The sequence below is a fragment of the Sceloporus occidentalis genome, unplaced genomic scaffold (assembly GCF_023333645.1).
Source record: "Sceloporus occidentalis isolate IW3139 unplaced genomic scaffold, rSceOcc1.0.p SCAF_6, whole genome shotgun sequence".
Classification (NCBI taxonomy): domain Eukaryota; kingdom Metazoa; phylum Chordata; class Lepidosauria; order Squamata; family Phrynosomatidae; genus Sceloporus; species Sceloporus occidentalis.
In genome coordinates this window covers 24,037,670-24,055,535 of record NW_028316986.1, presented here as the reverse complement: position 1 = coordinate 24,055,535, position 17,866 = coordinate 24,037,670, and the positions used below count along the sequence as shown (strand labels likewise).

Sequence of the window (17,866 nt, the reverse complement as noted above, 5' to 3'; positions counted from 1 at the left end):
GACAGAACCCATCTAGGACAAATAATGAAAGCTGGGGCATAAGGAAAGGATGAAGTTTAACTCAAACACCCACTTAACCACTCCCCTATAATTTAAGGTGTAGGCATGGACTGTCTAGGATGGTGTACAATGTGTTGCTGTAATGTGAAACCTATGGGAAGGTATTCTATTCCACCTTGTAAATTTAGAATGGAATAATTTTATGTGGAAAGAAGAGTTTTATTGTTAAATATATACCTTAACAAGGCCCTGAAGTGCTTATGAGATGGCCACCACCTGGACAGCAAAACAGAAAATTGCCAGACCTAACAGCAGGAGCCTTTACAGCCTAAGCCATAAAGCAAAGGCGCCACAGTTAGACTGTAAAATATCTTCTTAGCTTTGTGGATGGATCATAAATTTACAGAACAGGACCTCCCACCACCCCCAATTTACACATGTCAGATACCTTACTAAGACCCAAAAAGATATTTAAATAACCCTACCAAGTGCACCACAAATTCAATTTCCCCCCTGTCCTTTCAGAATTAGTGATATGGATTTTCTGGGAAACCTGCATTGGATTTTTTTTATGTATCTCAAACTTAAGTAAAATGCAATTTAGCAGGTTTCAATAATGTGTACTACATGTTTGAACTCATACCTCAAACTTCTGTGCAGGTACCAATAAATTAAGTGTGTATGGGTGCATATTTGTAATGAATATTTAATATGTACACTAACTAGGGATGGCCATCCCCTCAAACCACCCCTTAACTGCAATGACAAAACTACCCAACACTGTTATTATTGTATATCCATTCGTTTTGTTGCTAATTAACTTTATGAACGATGAATTTTCGGAAGAGGAAAGTGCTTTTTTACATCATCCTCACTCATCTTCTGTCTCCACAATACAGAACTCTATAGTTGTGCCAAGGACTTTCTCACATCAGTGACCACATTATCAAAAGGAGAAAGTGGAAAATATATACAGAAAATCAGTGAGATGTGTATGTTGCAACTCTGTAGAGGAAACAAGCAGAAGCTCTGCAGATTAAAAAGGACCCCTCAAAAGAAGGAACACTGTAGAGATGGTGGGGGGGGGTATGTTTTTTGCCAGTTTTGTAGTTTGCACATGCTGAGATTTCCCTGCTGCTTGTATTGTGCAGTAAGGGAAGACTCTCATCTCCAAAGCAGTGATGGAGAATGTGTCCCTCTAGATGTCTCTACAATTCTCATCAGCAGTAGCCACCATGGTTAATGGTGAGGGATAGTGTGAAGTGGAGTCCAACAACATCTGAAGGGTCATGTTCTTCAATCTTGTTCTGAAGAATACAAGTAATAAAATAGTTTTGGAAAGGTACAACAAATTAGTGTAGGTGTGTTTGTGTGTAAGCAGCTGTGTTAACCAATTACTAGTACCATCCCAGGTCCAAACAATCTTCACAGCAGAAGAAAACATTGGCTTGGAGGAGGAGCACATCTTCTCAACAACAGCTTCTAGTACTTTAAATACTTGGGAAGTAGTGTTTGTGTTACCACATTAAATTGCAATTCCACAGAGAATCATGACAGTTTCAGGAAAGGTTTATACATTCCTCTACAATAAATTAAATAATGATGCATTTATTGTACTAACCAGTAGGGAGTAACATGAGATAGGCCACTGTTGCCATCTAATGCTTTTGGGCTGTAACTTCCATAATTCTTCACCATTGGCTATCTTATGCTAAAAAGAAAAAAAATCTGAAGAGCCACAGTTACCTTGAGGTAAAGGATCATTAGACTCTCTTCTATTAAAGGTGTTTCCATCATTATTAGGATGAAGCTCCCAGCCACTCAAGAGATTGGGTCTGTGGGTTGTAAAAATTATGAACTGCAATTCTACAGCAGAACAAAATCTTTCTAAGAACCATCACTTGGGTTTTTAAAGTGCCAGTTCTACAAATGCCAAACCTCACCTCTGTCTAAAGGTAGTGATTTTGTGGCTATCTGGAGCAATCTACTTTGAAGCTCACATGTTTAATGTTTTTAAAAGGGGGTCATAGAAGGGGGGAAGGGGCAACATTTCTGTACATATAAATGCCTTTTGAAGAAGGTTTACTAAAAGGCAGTGCTTTGATCTGGCCAATAAACAGATATAAAACAGAACTGGGCATAGCCTATGGCTCTTTTCTTCAACTGCTGCAGTTAAAAAATGTGTGCAGGAAGATTACAAGAGAGACATATAAAGCAGATGTTTTCAAGACAAATGAAAGCTGAATGTTTTTCTCTTTACCGTTTCAGAGAAGTGCAAGAAAAATGTCACAAGTGCTCCAAAAACTCGGGTAAGCAGTTGTAATGAAATCAAATGGAATTAATACAAGACAGACGTGATATTGTTACCTAGATTTTCTTCACTGAGAGAGGGTGGGATGAAAGTAACAGAAGCAACTAAGCTTCTTCACTTTCTACCTAAGAGATGGCACATCAACTTGAAAACATTTCCCCCAATGGAACCAATGGTTATCCTCATCTTCACTCAGCTACAGCACACTTAGGATTGTTGCTTATACTCTGATTTTAGCCATGCTGAAAATCTTACAAGTTTTGCATGTTTTTTGCAAAAACACTGCCGGCAGCCAGGTCTTTGGTTACAGTTTATCTTGCACTTCCCACTTGTGATTGTGGCTGTGAGCCTCCAAGTCATTTTTGACTTATGGCTACCCTAAGGTCTTCATAGGTCTTCAGAGGGGGTCCATCCTCTGAAGCTAAGAGAGTTTGACTTGCCCACTCAGTGGGTTTTTATGCTCGAGCGGGGAATTGAACCCAGATCTCCAGAGTCAAAGTCCAATGCTCAAGCCTCTACACCACACTGCTAGAGCACCAGTAATGGCCAATTCTGTCCTGGCTGACTCTTAAAAAACTACTGGAAGATGAAAGATGTGAAAATATTTCTGGCTAAATTCTATTAGCAGTTCTCCAGATCATAAGATTACAGATTCAAAAAACAGAAGAAGTGATTTTAAAGAATCACAGAATGAGAGGTAAACAATACTGGAGCAATGAAGCAACACTGCTTTCCCTCTTCCCTTCTCCTCAAGCCAATTAATATTTCAGGCTCTGAAGAATTACAGGAACAAGGAGGGCTGCCCAAAGCATTTAACATGGAGAGCAACTGCATGGGTGCACACAAATAAGACATCTGACAACATTTCCCAGTGCTAAAGGGGTCTAGGAGCAATAAATCTCACCTCTTATTTACGAGAAGCCCCTCTAATGCCCAGTGTTACATAACTTGATATTTTCTCAGTGTATTAACAATAATCACCCTCTGAAATAGATCAATGTCCTAAACTGATTTTACAGCTTAAAGAATTGTGATGAACAGTGCAACTTCTCTGAGGACACTAAATCTATAGCTGAGCTGAGCTATTTTGTGAATTGTTATGACACAACCTTCAGAAAATAACCCTGCATCATATCCGGAGAATAGACAAAAAACCTTAATCTTTTGTTCTTATTTTATACTGGACTTGTAATTTGTCAAGAGCAACTCAGTGAAATTTTTTAAAAATGAGACTCTTCCATTTCCATTCTTACTGCAGTTTATAGGTCACACCAACATTCCTACTTTTGAACAGCAGACTTCAGGCTTAGTTTAAAATAAGGTGACAGAGAAAAATAGTTTGACTGAACAGAGCACAGTAATGTAGGATTAACAAGAAAGACACATTGAAATAGTGTCTTCAGTTGAGAAAGATTGGGAAGACAGTGCCCAGTGACTGTAGAAAGAGGACCAATCTAGGTTCTGAGTGCCCCCTAGATATCAGGAGCCCCTGCTGTACCCCTCATCTGCAACACAGAGAAGATGTGAGAAGACATCTGCAGCAGCTGTCACTGGAAAGTAGGAAGCAATAGTGACATGGAGCATGAAGCTATCCATAGGAATAATGGTAAAGGAGGCTGTAAGTACTTGACTTAAATCAATGATGGGAAACCTGCACCCTGCAATGTTTTGGCTAGAACTGCTATCCATAAAAATATGTGTTCGTTGCCCTGTGCAAGTAAGCCAATTTCCACACAGGGGGAAGGAGAATTTATAGTTCTACTTGCTATAGCGAATAAGCATCAGTAGTCCCATGACCCAAAAGACTGACAAAGGAAAGAAACAGACATCCATGCACATATACTTTTCCATATGATAATCACATAGCCTCCTATCTCTATGTAGCCACAGTATCACTAATTAGTAAGTCACATTTCTAAAACATGCATACTAAACAGGTCATGTACTACTATCCCATCATAATCTTGGACTGCCTCAGAAATTGAGGAGGATACTTTTCAGCAAAGAGGTGTGCTTTAGGGCTTATGGTGTCAATAAGACATCCAGGGTTCAGGAACTCATCTCTTGTCAAGCTGACAATAAGGTCGCTAACTATATACTGAAGAACTATAGCAAAGGGCAGAGAGACACACATATTTTCTATTCTTTTCTGTTTGCATGACATTTCCAGCATGGTTTTTCTTATTGGTCTTTCATTTTCTCCCTGTATACCATATTAGAACTCCTATAATCCCATTCCAGTGGCCATGGTGAGTGAGGCCGATGAGAATTTTAGGCCAAGACCTGTGGATGACTAAAGGCTTCCACCTGTGGTTTAAAGGAATAACAACCAGCTCCTTGCCCTTTATGCATATTGCAGCAGAGAGGGTAGGTTTTTTGGCTGTCTCCATAAACAGCTGTACCACACAAAGAAAGGTACCCAATCTTTACCACAAATAATGACAGCATGAGATGGTAGCTATGCTTGCTTCTCAGCAAGGACAAAGAATTGGTGGCAGCCTTCCTAGAGCTTCAGCTGCTGCCCTGAGGCTGTTGATTTCTGACAGCTGCCTGGCTTTTAAAAGATCAGAACAATTCCTCTCATTTTCAACTTGATTTGTTAACAGGTAACTGTGATAGATGATGTGCAGCTTCTAAATTCACTCTTTCAGGCAAAAGCCAGACCTGGTTTCAGATACCTATCAACAAGGTTCATTAAAACACTTAAGCAATCATTAATTCTAGAGGAATGCAACACCCCCCCCCCCACACACACACACAATTTCTACTCAGGACATTCCCACAAGCATGCAGTTTGGTTAATGGGAGGGAGGAATTGGGAGCAGATTTCCTAGGTGACATCCATATTGCATACATGAACCCCACCTTGATCTGAGAACTTATTTGATATTTATCAGTCCTGGTAAGTGTCAGTGAATGAATCTGCATGGCAATGAGTTGCTCCAGTTCAATTAGACCAGCTGTTATTTCGTAATGCATATGGGGGCGCTTAGTCAGCGGAACAGCTTTAGGAGCTGCTATTCCCTCTCACTACAGGAAGGAAGGAGTGTTCCAATTGTTATCAATGGAAAGACAGGAAAAGGCTCAATGAAAAGCATGAATGACAGGAAGCAGAGGTTGAACAATTTCTACCTCATCAAACACCCACCTGGGACACCTAGGCCATATGTGGTTCACAAAAGATGAGTCACAGGGCCAGTTCCAAGTTACATGTCCACGGACCACACTTTGGTGGGAGTTGCTTCAGTATATAGATCTAACAGAAATCTTCTAGACGTCTTAGGTGATTTCACAAGGAGTACTCCCCCAAGCCAAACCCTACAAATAACTGCACATTTTTACACTCCTCAGGTTACAAGCTGGCTATAGAAAGAGAAACAAAGAACAATTCAACAGTTGCTGCTATCCATCTGATTCAGCCCCCAGGAATGAACTCTCATGTGGAACCAGGCCAAGGCAGCTTGGAATTTCAGGGTCAGTCAGATATGAGACAGACGCTAAGAGGCTTATGCATTAAATTCCCATCATTTTTTGGAAGAAGAAAATACACCACATGCGAAGTGGCACATTGCTGTTGCTTCTGCTGCTCCACAGCTTATTACATCCAGCAGTTTTGTTTGAAGTTAGCAAACTAGCCTATGGACACTAAAGGATTTGAAATTCTAAACGCAGGGAGAGGAGGAAGTGTGAGAGGGCAATTTTAAATAATCTGGTGAGAGCTACAAACGTTGGGTTTCCAGCTCTTCAGGAACAAGTGGTGAAGCTCAGCAGCAAACACTTTCCCTCTTCTCCACTTCTGTACTGTACTTGACATGCAGCCAGATCCTTGCAGCTGCCTAAATTCTTTAGATATCTACCCCTCATTTCAAAACTGGATATATGCATCTCTTATCCTCACCCCTCTTGCTGCCCCCAAACTGCATTATTTGATGTATCAGTCTTCTGATATACTAATAGCTTAATTAAAAATTATTTTATTTTTAGGGCAATAGAGGGTCTAAACCTAATCTCTGAGTAATACTTGTCTACAAAAAAAACCCCATGCAATTCATGGGGTTGACACAAATCAAAAGGTGACTTGATGACACACAGTGTCTGATTTTTTGTCTCTAGACAATCTCTATAGTAATTTACACAACCAACTATCCTTTTGAGGGGATATTTATCCTCTGGTGAAGTTTCTGGGATAAGTGCTGTCTTTTTTTCTGCTTCATCCCAAAGGCCAAATCCTTCTCCAAGAAAGAAAAGTGTGTACTTTGGCAGCATGTATATGATCTGTGAGTTGTATATATAATCCTGTATAGCTCTGTGCTTTAACATGCTGAGTGACTATTGCTAATTAACAATTCAACAGACATATATATTTGGATAGTATGGCATAGAATTAAACCTTTTTTGGAGGTGTGTGCCTTTTAATAATAATAATAATAATAATAATAATAAAATTTATTTCTACAGGTATACCGCTTTTCCAGTGATCAAAGCAGTATACATAGTAAAATTATTAAAACATAAAATTAAAACCACATTACATTAATTACAATATACAATTAAAATCCAATTCATAGGTGTATGTAAGTGAGAGGGAGAAAAGGGGATCGAAAATAACTTCAGTGAACATGGGGGAATGCTTAGTTAAAGAGAAAGGTTTTAAGTCTCTTTTTAAACAGTTCAAGGGAGGTAATGAGACGGAGCTCCTCGGGAAGACTATTCCAATGCTTGGGGGCAATTACTGAAAAGGCCCTCTGAGAAGTAGTAACATATCTTGAAGTAGGGACTTCGAGCAAGTTCTTCCCGGTTGTTCTGAGAGTGCGGGGTGGATTATATGGGGAGATGCGGTCCTTCAAGTAACTCAGGCCCAAGCCATGTAGGGCTTTATAGGTAATTACCAACACCTTGCATTGTGCTCGGAAGCGAATAGGCACTACTTTTGCACTACTGACAACACTACTATAGTTTTAAAAAGAATTTCAACAAATGCCCTCAAAATACAGTGTCTTCACATTTATCTTTCAATGCATCTAAGAAGAGGTCTTTGAATCCTACAGTATCCGGGGCTATGCATGAAGTTTTCCCATTCAACCATTATATTTGAAGTATTTTAATACAAATATACACAGATACAAAAGCAAATACATTATAAATACTATACTATATTCAAAAGTAGTGTGTGGTGATGGCAGGAAGAGAGAATACGTTGGGTCCCTGTCATGTTGTTGGGTTATACTGAGACCTATTGATTTCTTGTTCAGTCAGTGCTCTGACAATGTTCTCTCCTTTTCTGAATGGTCCTAACCAAGGGAGAACCACAGAATAAATAGAATAAAATTATGAAAATATGCATTAAATCAGATGGACTTACATGGTGACACATATAATGAGCATATAATATAATGCTTCTTGAATGGGGAGCGGGGAGGAGCCCAGGGCTCAATTCCTAGCTTGGCGAAAGAAAGTCACTGTATAACTTTGGATGAGTCACAATCACTCAGACCAAAGGTGACAGATTCACCTTAGGGTCATTATAAGTGGGAAATGACTTGAAGCCACACAACATCAAAAATGATAGTTTTACTTCTACTGCTATTTTACGTGAGAAATTCCATGGATGACTACAATTTTGAGATTATTTTCTCTTGTCATGTACTCTTACTGGTAGTACAAGTGTGTCTGCTATTTTGGTGGGCTACCCAACTGTGAAATGGAGTTCCTGCAGATCGCCCTGCCCCATAACCAAATTCTCTTCACCAGCACCTCTGCTCATTTATCACTGTGCACTTAAAATATCTCTATCAACAGTCTTCTGTGTCTCCTCTCCTTAGCATCAAGGTACTATAGGAACTTTGCATAAAAAGACCAACTGGTGTTTTATGATGTCACCATATTCCTTCAAACTGCATTACAGGTTTTCCCATTTTACCAATGCACAGGTTATACCTACTGTTACTGAGCAACAGCTGTTAGTTTAATCACAGTAACACTCCCATCTGAACTGTATTCAGAAGGAACCTCTAAGTTTTGTTTATATCTCCCAGGACACAGGGCCTGGATATTTCCTGCACAGCTGAAGAATGAGGCAAAAGGAGTACAACTTAATAAAATTTAATCAGTGCTGAAGTAAGAGTTCTTTCTAGCCCCCTCCTCCATTTCTCTTGCAAAGAAGGCTTATAATGCTGGTAACATTCAGTACAAAAGACATACAGGGCAGGTTTTCTATAAAAGCAAGCCACATTGTCTCAATCCACTCCCATAAACTATGGTTTGCTAATTCATCACACACCACAATTAGATTGTTATTGCTGTATGTACTGAGACTTATTCAAACCATGGGTTATTGTTACATTTGGAGCAAGAACTGTGATTTCTTTCCTTATTTTATACCATGCTGTCATTTTTTTTAGCATGACTACACAAATAATCTCACTCATGCATTCAGGGTTTGTTATTCCCATTATAGAACCGCAACTATGCACATCTCTGGGAGATTTGTTGCTCACATGTATCAGCACTCAAATAAAAATGGAGTCAACAATTCAAATGGAAGCCACTCTGAGAGCCTTTAGGGCTGAAGGGTGGGGTATAAATACCGTAAATAAAATAAAATAAAATAAAATAAAATAAAATAAATGTATCTGAAACACATTCAAGTCACGTTTTATCCCGAGTCTACTTGCATTGGTTATTCATACTGTTCAATGTCGGTCTTTTAAAAACAAACAAACAAACAAACAAACAAAAAACTCATGGAAACCCTCCAATTTTTTTATTTAATAATTTTTATTGTTACAAATATACATTAAAATCACTTATAAACCAAAAAATAATAAAAAATTTATACAAAATATTTCCCTCTATTTTAGCCTTTATCATTTCCTTCCTCAGGCTTCAGTTCCAAAAACCCACCATCTTTGAATATTTATCTTGTTACTAACTCTAGGTCTATTACTTAGCCATTCCCATAGGATCCTATTATAAAGAAGATAAAAGTACCTAGCTAATATATTTCTTATTACGCTTAATCTTTATATCTAGTTGATTGTTGTCATAATTTAAATATTACAATTCAAGTAGTTTACATTCTTTCTTTTCACTTTGTATGTATTTTTCCCATGGATTCCAAACCTCGTAATATCTATCTAATACCTCCTCACTTAATAAAGTAGTTAATTTTTGCATCTCACAAATTTCCATCACCTTTAATCTCCAATCTTCTATATTTGGGGTTTCTTCATTCTTCCAGAATTTTGCAAACACCATTCTCGCCGCAACGATAAGGAAGAAGATAAGTTTGTCTTGTTTTTTGTCTAAATTTAGTTTGTCTGAAATGTTTAGAAGATACAGCCTTAAATCCGGTCCTCCTCTTAGGTCAATCATCTTTTTAATTTCTTTATGTATATTTTCCCAAAACTTCTTGGATTTCTTACAGTTCCACCAGCAGTGAAGGTATGTGCCAATCTTTGATTTACATTTCCAACAATTATGACTTGTATTTTTATACATCTTGGCTAATTTGTAGGGTGTCAGATGCCACCTGTACATCATTTTATATAGATTTTCTTTCAATAGGACACATGGAGTATATTTAGATCTAACTTGCCACAATTTTTCCCATGATTCCAATTGAATTTGTTCATCACAATCTTTTGCCCATTTAATCATGTATTCTTTAATAGTCTCATTCTCCAATTCGACTTTCCTAATCAAATTATATAATTTCGATATTTGTTTCTTAGGATCTTTCAGAATTTTCTCAAATTCTTGTTCCATAGGGCCAATTCCATTTGCTTTTAAATCAACTGAGAACCGTTCTTTTAGTTGCATATAAGTAAACCAATTACACGTAAAGCCTTCTTTATTCAGTTCGTCCTGTGATTTCATTTTTATTTCATTATCTCTTAGCTTCAGTAAGTCTTTATATGTCACCCAGTATTCTTTTTTTAAGATCTCCCTTTTGTATAAGGCTTCATTTGGAGAAGTACAAACTGGTAGTTTGGTACACCATATTTTCTTATATTTATTCCAAATTCTCAATAAATTTTTCCTTACTATATGGTTGTCGAAGTTTCTGTCTAATTTTAACTTATCGTAAAATAGATAGCCGTGAAGTCCAAATTTTAATTCAAATTTCTCTAAGTTTATTGTTCTCCTTTTTTGTAATTTTATCCAATCCAGTAGCCAATCGAGTACACATGCATGAAAATACCATTTTAAATTTGGTAAGGCTAAACCCCCTTTATCTTTGGAGTCTTGTAGTATCTGTATTTTGATTCTCGGTTTTTTATTGTTCCATATAAAATTTGAAATGTCTTTTTCCCAATTTTTAAATATCCGAGTATTTTTAATTATTGGGATGTTTTGAAACAAAAATAAAATTTTTGGTAATACAATCATCTTTATTAGTGCCATCTTACCACTCCATGAGATATTCAATTTTCCCCAATTATGTAAATCAGTTTTTATCTTTTTCCATACAATTTCATAGTTATTTTTAACTAAATCAATATTTTTATTCGTTAAATTGATTCCTAAATATTTGATCTTTTTAACTATTTGGAAGCCTGATTTTTCCCTCAACTCCTCCTTTTCTTCCTTCCCCATATTCATTGTAAGAATTTTTGTTTTGTCCGCATTTATCTTATATCCTGCCACTTTTCCGAATTTTTTAAATAGCTTTAGCAAATCCTTTATACTTTCGTTAGGGTTTGTAATAGTTAATACCAAGTCGTCTGCAAATGCTCTTAATTTATATTCTTCCCCTCCAAATTTGAAACCTTCAATATTTTTTTCTTGTCTAATTAAGTTCAATAGTATCTCCAAATTTATTATAAACAACAATGGTGATAAAGGACATCCCTGTGTAACCCCTCTGAATATTTCGCATGTTTCCGTTTTTTCATCATTCACTACAAAGCGTGTTTCTTGTCTTCCATATATTGCTTCAATTCCTTTTATAAATTTTCCGCCAATATTTACCTTCTTTAAAATCTCAATCATGAAATCCCAATTTACATTATCGAATGCCTTTTCCGCATCAATAAAGTAAAGAGCCAATTTTTTATCAATTCTTTTACTGTGTATTTCTATTAAGTTTAACAGGTTTCTGATATTATCTTTAATCATTCTTCCAGGTAGAAAGCCGGATTGGTCTAATTGTATCCAAGTAATTAAAACTTTTTTTAGTCTTTCAGCTAATATAGAAGCGAAAATTTTATAGTCAGAATTTAAAAGAGCAATGGGTCTATAATTCTTTGGTGACGTTAAATCTTTACCTTCCTTGGGGATTAATATTGTTGTTGATTGCGACCACGTAGGAGGTATTTTCCCTTCCAGTCCCTCATTCATCACTTCCACCAGAACTTCCTTCATACTTTCTTCACATACCTTGTAATATTTGTTAGTGTACCCGTCTGGACCTGGAGATTTCCCTTTTTTGCTCTTTTGTATGGCCTGGGATATCTCAGAAGCAGTAATTTCCGCATTCAATATAGTCTTTTGTTCTTCCGAAATTTTTTGAATTTGCAATGATTCTATAAATTTTTTTATTTTATTTCCTTTAATCACAGGTTTTTAAAAAAGATCTTTATAATATTTAAGGAAGCAATCTTTAATCTGTTTCTGACTTACCATCGTTTTTCCTTCTTCTTTCAATACTGTAATAGTACGTTTTGCTTTTTCCTTATTTACATAATGGGCTAATAATTTCCCCGATTTATTTGCAAATTCAAAAAATTTTTGTTTGGTAAATTTAATTTTCTTCTCTATTTGTTCCACCAATAAATTCGAAATTTGATTTTGTATGAATTTTATTTCATATAAGACCTTTGAATCTTTAGGATTTCTTTTCAATTTCTGTTCTTTCTTTTTCAATTCTTCATTTAATTTATCTACCTTCTCATTCTTTTTCTTTTTAATCTCTGTTGCTTTCTTTATTAACCATCCTCTAACTACCGCTTTGTGGGCATCCCAGACCATTTGTAGATTTGTACCTTTGTATAAGTTATCCTTAAAATAATTTTGAATATTTTGCTTTAATTCTTTAATTAATTTTTCATCTTTTAAAATCCTATTATTTATCCTCCAATTGAACTCTTTATTACCTAATACTAAATTAATTTGTACTGGGTTGTGGTCTGATAGTGTTCTTGGGAGAATTATAGCTTTATTAACTTTGGAAATCAAATGGGTAGATACTAGAATCATGTCAATACGTGACCAAGATTTATGTGGGTTGGAAAAAAAAGTGTAATCTTTGTTTGTTCTATTTTTACATCTCCATACATCATCTATAACTAACATGTCCATCATTTCAAAAAATTCGTTTGGTAATTTCCCTTGTGGCTTCTTGTGCTTTTTTTCAGAAAATTTATCTATATTAGGGTCAATCACTCCGTTCCAATCTCCCAGCATTATCACTGAGTCGAATTCTATATCTAATATTATATTCTTAAGTTTTTTGTAGAATTTGTTTTTGTTTTCTAATGTTCCATAAACACCTACTAACAAGAATTTTTGGCCTTTACAAATTAATTCTACTATTAAATAGTGTCCATCTGGGTCATTATATAATTCTTTCGCTTCATATTTTGTGTTTACATACATTGCCACTCCTTTTTTCTTAAATTTGGATGCTGATATAAATTCTTGTCCTAATTTCACAAATCTGAGATCTTTTTGTTTAATTCTTGTTTCCTGCAGACATATCACGTCTAAATTAAGTTTTTGAAGGTAGTGACATATTTTTTTCCTCTTTTGCGGAGTATTTAGGCCCTGTACATTCCATGACATTAGTTTTAATTGGTTTGCAATATTCAAGCTGTATCCTCCAAACAAAACAGAGAACCAATCAAGTTAAATTGTTTATTTCAAGTTTATTTAATAAATTTTAAAATTTAATATTTAGAAGGTTAGTATATAATAAATCAAAGAATGAGGAGGGTTCTCCAACAGTTTTTTTTGTCAGAATATTTTCCCGGCGTCTTCTCTTATTTCTTCTCTTCTGATCCTTTCTTCCTCTATTGCTTCTTCCTGTATTTCTGTGTAAGAATTGATCGGAAGATCGCAGTCCACTTCTTGGTTTTCTTCTTCACCTATTTCTCCTTCTTCTTCTTCGTTATCTTTATGTCCTGTTTCGTCTAATAAATTGCTCAGGTCTTTACCACTTTTCTTCGATTCTTTAGTTGTTTCTGCAGTTCTCCTCATGAATGCCTTGGCCTGTTCTGGAGAAAGAATTCTTATTCTTTTTTGTTTCCACCAGAATGTCAGACCTTCTGGGACCTCCCAACGGTAGGGTATATTTTCTTTCCTTAGAAAAGACGTTATTGGAATATAGTCTTTTCTTTTCTTCAGCAGCCTTCCAGGTACATCCTTCAGAATTTTAAGTTCCAAATTATTGTATTTAAATGGGGTATTGTTATGTACAGTTAAAAAGTGATCTTTGACCTGTTTCCGTACAAAATATACTGCCACATCTCTGGGCAGAGCTTTTTGTCTGGCGATAGTTGAATTAATACGATAAATTTTATCTATTTCTTCCTCAAAAAAAAATCGGGTCCTTTTTCAAAAAATTTGCGATTTCTTTTATTAATTTTGCTGCCAAATCTTCGTTTTTTTCCTCCGGAAGACCTCTAATTTTTAAACATTTTTCTCTCAGTTTCATTTCCCACACCGCTTTCTCGTCCAAATCTTCTTCTCTTCTGGCCGAGAGTTTGGCAATATCTGTTTCTAGTTTCTCCGTTCTAAATTCGACTATTTCTACTCTTTGTTTAATTTTCTGATTATCTAGAATCAAAGTATCCACTTTATGATTTATTTCTTTCAAATCTGAGCGTATTTCCTGTTTAATTTCTTTTTTAAAATTGTTCATTTCTTTTGCCAGGCTAGCCGAAAGATTGGCTGAAAGGTTATCAATTTTGTTCAATATAAGTTGATTCATTTCTGGGGGTTGGAGTTTATCAATGGAGAGTTTTCTTTGACTTTGTATTGATTGGTTAGCTTTTTGTGTTTGTTGTCTAGTATTCATTATACTCGTTTCCTTTAAAGCAAAAAGGATAGGGACCTCCACCACCCAGAGAAGAAGGCTTAAGAGAGAATAGCGAAGGCATGAAATATGTGGTTAGAAACACTGGTAGAGCAACGATAAATTACCCAAATATCTATTAAATATTATCTTCCTTCAAATCTAAATATAATTAGTTGTTTTCTAACTGTATTCACAATTCAGTTTCAATGCAAATATACTTTAACGAACAATTATTCACCTCTAGGAGTATATACCCCTTTTAAATGTTAAGATATCTTTACAGTATTTCCTTTCTTTCTATCTTAATCTTTCTACTGAGTTTTAGTAACCTCTGTCCACTTTATTTCTATTTTTCTCAATTACTATATAGCCTCTTTCCCCAACTCCTCCAATGTTCTCCCTTTCTCTCCTTTACTTATTACTTCCCTTCACTTCCCAAAAACAATAAATCCTCCTTTTATCTCTTAAACTCCTATTATTTACTCTTCTATATTCACCACCGTTATTTCACTTTGTTTTAATTCTTTTTCCTTTTGTCCTTCTTCTTAAGGTGGTTCTACAGTGTCTCCATCCTCCTTAATCCTCTTTCCTCCTTCAGTCTATTTTTCCCTTTAAATAGATCTATTTACTCCTCCAATCAACCTTTGTTTCTTTGTCCCTCTTTCCCCCTCCTTCCTTCTCCTCTCACCCTGTTGTTCATCCACTTTTTCTCTTTGTTATTTCTTATATTGTCCTTTAGCACTCTATCCCGTCCGTCTCAATTCCTTGTCAGTCCTCCAGTCACGCTTCCTTTATCCCTCTGTCCGCTCTTACTCGATTCCTTGTCAGTCCTCCAGTCGCGTTTCCTTTGGCTTTCTATCCGCTCCTTCTCGATTCCTTGTCTGTCCTCCAGCCGCACTTCCTTTGCCCCTCTATCCGCTCCTACTCGATTCCTTATCAGTCCTCCAGCCGCACTTCCTTTGCCTCTCTATCCTCTTTTTCTCAATCTCTTGCCCTTCCTCCTACCTCACTTCCTTTGCCTTTCTATCCTCTCCGTCTCAGTTTCATATCAGTCCTCCAGGGGCACTTCCATCGACGCTCTTGTCTTCTCTTTCTTCTACCTTCCACTGGTAAACATCCGCTTCACTCCTTCCTTCCCCCGCCCTTCGTGGGGCCCCGCGCCACTGCACAGTCTCCTCTCTGCTGCTATCTATCTCCCACGTTTCTTTATCTTCTCCCAGGTGAGTGCTCAAGGTCGGGGTATTAACCCTTTCGTCTCTTAATATCCAGATTGAAGTTTAGTATTTCAAGGGAAAAGCGAGGATATAGATTTCCAATAAGTCCAATCAGTCCAAAAGAAGTTCAAAATAATCCAATTCCGTCTTCCAAAGGTATCTTTTCAATTCTATATCTTCCTTGCAACTAGATATTTATCTTTATATCCACAAGATATTAAACATGGAAATCGCTAGGCGCTTTCTTTCTATATCCTCCGTTCCCATGTGTGTTTTGAAGCTGTTGTTTGAGGGGGCTTTGAAAGCCTTAATACTAAAAGTTTTTCTTTGAGATACTGTCTAGTTTTAGATTGGTGGCAACTCTGTGTGAACTAGTCGCTTCTAGCCCAAAACTTGCGTGGATTGCTCTCACAGACCCCTGTTATGGTTTCTTCAGTCTTGCCCACGTAGCGGTCAGACTTACTTCTTTCTGAGAAAAACCTCAGTCCATACACAGCTAGGGTCCTCCGTCGAGCCCCCTCTGATTGCCCTGACAGTCAGGGCAATTTCCTAGACTTGCAGAAGAATCTTCCTGAGTCCAGGGCACTATTTTGGGTGAGTCTCTGCAGCTGCCTCAGAGATCGTCTTAACGAGGCGCCATCACAACCGGAAGAGAAACCCTCCAATTTTGATTATCTCAGGTTAAGTGTTGTTTTTTTGGCAGCCCTTCAAAAAAATAATTAATTGGGGGCATTTGGAAGGCACGTGAAAAACAGATTCAACTCGGATTCATCCTTGATTATTTTCATAGCCTTAGCTGTCCATCCTGAAACAGGAGTTGACCAAAGAGACAGGAAAGAAACAAGTAAAATTTGGAAAAATACTAGCTTATTTAGTTTTTCATTGGGCAATAATGGCTCAACATGATATATGAATATACGCACTCTGTATGCCTTATGGTTAGCCCATGTGCTTCAAGGCTTGACAAAACCTAAATGAAGCTTCTACAGCAATGTATCACTGTAGGAGGGCGTATTAAGTAATACTACAACTGAAGCCAAGGCATAATCAACCTCCCACCATTCTTCTCTTGTCTTCTCCAGCTGTCTTTGCTTTTTCCTAAGCTTTCTTCTCTTGACCATTGACACCAAAAAGCACACACATAAAACCGCTACTGGAGGCTTTATAGCAGATCTTCATCAGGTGGTTTTTTGTGGGTTTTTTGGGCTATGTGGCCATGTTCTAGCAGAGTTTCTTTCTGACGTTTCGCCAGCATCTGTGGCTGGCATCTTCATCAGGTGCTTCAATACTCTGATTAGTATGGCTAATGTTTTCTTCACAATGCCAGTCACTGCCTTCATTTTTTAAGCACCAGGGAACCAATGTTCAGTTCTTGTCAGCTGACACATACTGATTTCAGTGTTCCTGCTATTAATTCATCAAGAAAGGATACAGGCACACCAAAGGTCATTTCCCTAGCTAGACTAATCAGCTCTATTGTCTAAAGAATGTATCTCCATACAGCAAATATTGCCAGAAATCTGAAAAGCGGATGACACCTGAGATTTGATTATGCAGAGACCGAAAACACACTCACTGAATTTAGATGAATTGCTAGATTCAAAGGGATTTGCTTCATTTTCCAAACCTGTCTTATTAAGCTAGATGTCTTATTTTATAGTGTGCCTCCTTTTTTGACAGAGGGTGGCAAAGTATGAAAAAAGGGAACTGTGTAAAACTGATTGCTCTTTAGACTCCTTACCAGTTTAATAGAAAGTGGAAAGCAGTAATGTGTAAATCTGAAATGAATACTTATTTCCAGAAATCTCAAAGTTTATTCTACCCGCCAAAGTAACATTTAAATATAGATATTATTCTCAGAATTTTCCATTCAAGGTGGCAGTCTAGTTCCTTGAAAGAGAGAGGCTTAAACATCACAAATGTCCTAGATTGGGTATACTAAGGTAATACAAATCAAATATGTATTATATTAAGTAAACAAGTGGTGGGGATGAAGAGAGTATGAGTGGACAATCCCCAAACTGAGAGTATCATTACCACTGGGCTCAAATGTGTTTTCTTCTAACTATTGAGATAGTAGAGCAGAGGTGGGCAATATACTGCTTGCCAGTCACACGTTTGCCAGGCACTCTTTCAGCAGCTTGCCCCACTGTTTTGGATTTGTATTTGCTCCCAGAAGCCTCCAGTTAGCAAATCCAATTTAAAGATAAGATGTAATACACACACAGTTTATGCAGAAAAATGCAATGTTTTTTCCACCACTGCTTTTTTCCATGTAAACAAAGTATAGGTAGGTGATCTGTTTTAAAGACCGTGCTTCCT

General features: G+C 36.9%; 1 protein-coding gene across 2 annotated transcripts in view; it reads right to left on the bottom strand.

Moving 5' to 3' along the window:
* PTK7 (protein tyrosine kinase 7 (inactive)) overlaps positions 1-17,866 on the bottom strand; it is a 128,398-nt gene that overhangs the window by 43,599 nt on the left and 66,933 nt on the right. The window contains exon 1 of one of the 2 annotated variants that reach the window (XM_089529119.1): positions 1,622-1,680. The exons of the other annotated variant lie outside the window; for it this stretch is intronic. Coding sequence (XP_089385245.1) covers positions 1,622-1,658 — 37 coding nt within the window. The 5' untranslated portion in view covers positions 1,659-1,680. Of the gene's footprint in view, positions 1-1,621; positions 1,681-17,866 lie in introns of those variants that run through there. 2 annotated transcript variants of the gene reach the window in all.